Below are 5,367 nucleotides of genomic sequence, written 5' to 3'. Positions count from 1 at the left end.
TGCTAAGTCAAGAGAATCATCTCCCACTTGGCCAATTGATTCCAAAGTCTACTCGTCACCCCCACAAATTTTAAATCATGATCATACATGAGAGGATACTTATATGGTACAATCGTACAAATACCTAAATATGCAATCAATCATCAAATCAGTTTGATCAAATTCAAAGTGTTTTGATCATTTCACCTTGGCCCTTGAAAAAAAAAAAAAAAAAAAAAAAACTAAACTATCGAGCCTTGCTTTGCTTATGTGAAAATATGGCCACATAATCGTGACGTTAATGTTTTTGTCTCAAACCAAAACGTCGAATCAACATGATAGGAGAAGAATGCAAACACAAAGTCCTCTTTCCGGCTTAGTAGAAAGCTCAAAGCAAATGAGTGTGACAGATTAAATAATGAGAGATTCCAAATGAGCTTGCAATGCATTGTTTGACTAGTATATTCCGTCACAAGAAAAAAAAAATGGAGTTTAATTTGTATCTATAAATGTGTGAAAGCAGCTGTATAGGGCGACCGAATTCCAATGGCTTCTTCTCCAACAAACTGCCCACCCTTCCAATTCTCAGCTAAGTATTACCATCTTGATGGCGCCACCTGTGTTAGGCAATCCAGTTTCTTCGGAGGCCAACCGGTGCTCAATCAAGGCCTCGGATATTCCGTCATCCTCGGATTCGGCGCCTTTTTCGCAGTCTTCACTTCATTCCTGGTACTCTTCAATCAATAATATTTTTCTTTCTCTTCTCTCAATCTGCTGCTTATCTTGGTTTAATTTTCTGGGTTAGGTATGGTTGGAAAAGAGATATGTTGGTTCGCAACATACATCCGAATGGTTCAACACAGCTGGGAGGAATGTCAAGACAGGCCTTATTGCCAGTGTGATTGTTTCCCAGGTAATACTCCCTCCGTCTATCCGTCCACAAAAGAACTTTTTAGGAGTAGAGAAAAAGTTGTTGAGTGTCTTAGAGTGGTGAAAATGTGTTTTAATTAGTATTGGGAGCAATGAAAAAATGAAATATAAGGATAAATGAGATATTTATTAATGATGAGTTATGGTCCAAAAATTGATAGAAAGTTCTTTGATAAACGTACAAAAAGAAAAAGAAGAGTAGTAAGTTCTTTCGTGGACGAATGATACAACTATCCCAAAATGTTAAAAAATGGTGTTGATTTTCTCATGTCATGTCTCTCTGCAGTGGACTTGGGCAGCAACCATCTTACAAAGCTCCAACGTCGCGTGGGAGTATGGAATCAGTGGCCCTTTCTGGTATGCAAGTGGAGCTACTATCCAGGCAAGCAATTACCAAAGATGAAAGAGAATTAGAGATCACTTCTTCTTTAAATAAGTTGTTGAGTTTTTAACAGAGACATGATGAATAGGTGCTCTTATTTGGAGTAATGGCCATCGAGATCAAACGAAAAGCCCCTCATGCTCACACCGTTTGCGAGATTGTCAAAGCAAGGTCTACTTAATACAAAACATTTGGTTTCATTAAATCCTATAGCAAAAAAAAAAAAAATGGAACAACCAACTTGTTGTGTGTTGTTTGGTAGATGGGGCACCGCAGCTCACATGGTGTTCCTAACGTTCTGCTTCATGACGAACATCATCGTGACGGCCATGCTTCTCCTCGGAGGCTCCGCGGTGGTGAACGCCCTCACCGGAGTGAACATATACGCCGCGAGTTTCCTCATACCGCTCGGTGTCATCGTCTACACTCTAGCCGGAGGGCTGAAAGCCACCTTCTTGGCAAGCTACATTCACTCTGTAATAGGTCTGTCTGTCTGCAGCTATCATCTTCTCATTCTGAATTGTTGCTTGATCGTCCTGTTTTGCATCGGCTGCAGTGCACGTCGTGCTGGTGATCTTCGTGTACCTCGTGTACGTCGCCAGCAGCGAGCTAGGCAGCCCGGACGTGGTGTACAGACGCCTGCTGGAGGTGGCGAGCAAGGCGCGGAGCTGCCAGGATCCGACCTCCCACGCCGGCCAAGCGTGTGGCCCGGTTAACGGCAACTACAAAGGGTCTCACCTCACGATGCTGAGCTCCGGCGGCCTTGTCTTCGGCATCATCAACATTGTTGGCAATTTCGGGACAGTCTTCGTAGACAACGTACGTGTGTTTCGTTTTCCCATTATTGAAAAATTTTCTCAATTTTTACGAGCCTAACGAGTCGGTTTGCAGGGGTATTGGGTGAGTGCGATTGCAGCAAGGCCGTCGTCAACGCATAAGGGCTACTTGCTAGGCGGATTGGTGTGGTTTGCCGTTCCGTTTTCCTTAGCGACGTCGCTTGGATTAGGAGCATTGGCACTCGATCTGCCCATAACTGCGAGCGAGGCGAGCCGCGGGCTCGTCCCTCCCGCCACGGCGATTGCTCTCATGGGGAAAGGGGGATCCGTGCTGCTCCTCACCATGCTTTTCATGTAAGCTTGCTTATAGTTATACACATTCATGATTAAGCACAAAAGTTGTAATGAATTTGTGATCAGGGCCGGTGGCTGAGCCCTGATCACAAAAGTTCGGGAGTTACCGTCCCGAACCCCTATACAAGTTCAGCACCTAATGTAAATTCTTGACTCCGCCACTGATTAGGGCTGTTACATCTGCCGGTTCCTCGGAGTTGATTGCCGTCTCCTCGCTGTGCACGTACGACATCTACCGCACGTACATGAATCCCGGCGCGACTGGGAAACAGATCCTGCGGGTGTCGAGGAGCGTGGTTCTCGGCTTCGGGTGTTTGATGGGAATCCTAGCTGTGATGCTCAACAAAGCCGGAGTTTCTCTCGGTTGGATGTACTTAGCGATGGGGGTGTTCGTTGGGTCCGCTGTTCTTCCCATAGCATTCATGCTTCTGTGGGGAAAGGCCAATGCCAAGGGCGCCATTCTCGGCGCCATCGGCGGCTGTGTGCTTGGAATCACAACTTGGCTCACCGTGACTAAACTGGAATACGGGCGCGTTAACCTCGACACGACTGGGAGGAACGCGCCCATGCTGGCTGGCAACCTCGTCTCCATACTCGTTGGAGGAGCGGTTCATGCCGCCTGCAGCTTCGTCTGGCCTCAGAACTACGACTGGGAGACGACGAAGCAGATCACCGTGGTTGAGAAGGAGAAGAGCGAGGTGTCGGATGAGGAGCTGAGGGAGGAGAAGCTCATTTTAGCAAAGAGATGGATAGTTAAATGGGGTGTTGGATTCACACTAGTCATTGCTGTTATTTGGCCTATTCTAACTCTCCCTGCAGGTAACAAATATAAAGGTCTTGGGTTCGAGTCCCCTGTTATGCGACCTTTAAATTTCTTTATTTAATATTGTTAATTCTGAAGTTTGCAATAAATAAACAAGTGATGTAATGTGCAGGGCAATTCAGCAAGGGATACTTCACATTTTGGGCGGTGATAGCGATAGCATGGGGCACGGTGGCCTCCGGTGTGATCATAGCTCTGCCGTTGATGGAGAGCTGGGCGACGATCAAGACGGTGGTTCTAGGCATGTTCACCAACGATAGGCTGATGGCGAAGATGGAGGAGCTCGATGTGAAGCTGCAGACGATCATTTCCGCCATCCCAGATGTGGAGAAAATGCGCTTGCTGGAGACGGACAAGAAGCACACATCAGAAATACAAGTTGAGGTTGTTCCACAATGATGGATCTTTTGAGATTCCTCTGTTTCTTGCTACAATTTGTTAATCATGTAAATAACAGTTGCTTTGATTGTGTGGTAACTGCCGAAATATGAAGGCCTCCATTCTTGAATTCACAGACAACTATGGTATTTTCATGTATAAATTTAATTAATTATTATTATTTTTTTTTCATTTTTGAGGCCGAAGAAAAATTTATTCAATCAAAATGGGAGTGTAAAATGTTAAGAAGCCAGGATTTTATCATTACATCTTGAGTATCAATAGCAAAATTAACATGCCCGGTTTAAAGAATTTATTAGTGGATAGATATCATTATCATCAGATACCTGAAAGGCTGTAATAATTTTGATAAAATTAACAATTTTGGAAATGTGATTAGGCAGGCAGGATAGCTAGCTACTGCAACTGTTTTGCCGTAGTGATTGTACACATTGTCCATAGATTTTGTAATAACTGCTTGATAATAGAAGTGGTTAATTTATAGTTTTATGGTGATTGGTGAGTAGTTAAAAGAAAAAACAGTGTTTGGATCATTTTTACATTTGTGAAAAACGGCAAAAGGAAGAGTTTATGAATAATATCACTTGAAATTCAATGTATCACACATAGTGTCTCATTTTGTGTTTTATTTTTAATTCTCTATATTTTTTTATTCAATTTCAATTATTAATTGGGGTTCATTCCATTCAATTATGGCACATAATTATTTTTTTATTATTTAATTTCGCATTTAATCCATTACTATGATTGATCGATACAAATCTTAAAATCTCAAATCTTTGAACAACGTTTGCTAAAATAAGTACTAGTAAAATTGAACACTTTTTATAATTACTCCTGAGGTGTTTTATTTTTTACTTCACTCTCCTTAGTTACAACTATAAAATATAGGAATTCATATAATTACGAGAATATATATATATATATATATATATATATATATAAGTATATATGCATATATAGAAAATAGTTTAAATGGAAGCCTGTAATTATTGTGAGGTTGAAGAATCATTCTCAATCCTACAATAAATTCATCATTTAAGTTCGAATTTCATAAGGAACGAATTTTTTTAATATAATAAACTTTACTACAAATGTAATAAGGTAAATTGATGTTTATATAGAAGTTAATTACAAGGGGTTTGTATTTTTATGAGAGCAAATTTGTGCCCATTTACAAGTAAAATCATGTACTAGCACTTATTGAATTTAGCTAGCTACAATTCATATAACCCTTTCAAAAGAAATTGTCACATAAAAGATTCAAAGAATGTGGCTGCAAAAGTTATGTTCAAATGGGAGTCCTTAAAGTCTAGTCTACAATGCACGCAAAGCGACATGAAATTCACATAAAGAGATGTTATTTCTATTATTACAAAATTCAAGATATTTTAAAAATAAGAAAAAAAAATACTCCTACTGGTTCACAAAATTTCTTTTTTTTTTAATTTTTATATAAATTAAGAAAAAAGTATTTTTAATTTGGGATAATGGCCCCTAAATCCCTAACTAATTTCGTTTTCACATTTTTGTTTCAAAAATCTACCTAAATACACCTAAACTAATTAATTAATCTTTTTGTTTTGAGGCGTTTCCTTGAGCTCTCTTTTGTTGTCTAGGAGCGTGGGTTCCGGGAATACTTATAGGGGCGATGGTTAGGCCGGAGCTCCTGAAGTATTTCCCCCTCGCTCTCGGTGGTTTTTCTTTTTTTTTTTTTTGGTTCC

The 5,367-nt window shown here is 40.5% G+C and overlaps 1 protein-coding gene across 1 annotated transcript; it reads left to right on the top strand.

The window, feature by feature from the left end:
• The first annotated feature begins 318 nt into the window (after positions 1–318).
• Positions 319–3,799, top strand: LOC131004081 (urea-proton symporter DUR3). Its single transcript, XM_057930679.1, has 9 exons — positions 319–708; positions 785–892; positions 1,196–1,291; positions 1,380–1,462; positions 1,554–1,774; positions 1,848–2,110; positions 2,183–2,421; positions 2,591–3,240; positions 3,357–3,799. The coding sequence occupies exons 1-9, from the start codon at positions 526–528 to the stop codon at positions 3,641–3,643; spliced, it is 2,130 nt and encodes a 709-aa protein (XP_057786662.1). The 5' UTR covers positions 319–525; the 3' UTR covers positions 3,644–3,799.
• The last annotated feature ends 1,568 nt before the right edge of the window (positions 3,800–5,367 follow it).

Source organism: Salvia miltiorrhiza, unplaced genomic scaffold (genome assembly GCF_028751815.1).
Source record: "Salvia miltiorrhiza cultivar Shanhuang (shh) unplaced genomic scaffold, IMPLAD_Smil_shh original_scaffold_306, whole genome shotgun sequence".
Lineage (NCBI taxonomy): Eukaryota > Viridiplantae > Streptophyta > Magnoliopsida > Lamiales > Lamiaceae > Salvia > Salvia miltiorrhiza.
The sequence above is the reverse complement of the archived record's forward strand: the minus strand, read 5'-3'. Positions and strand labels throughout refer to the sequence as shown.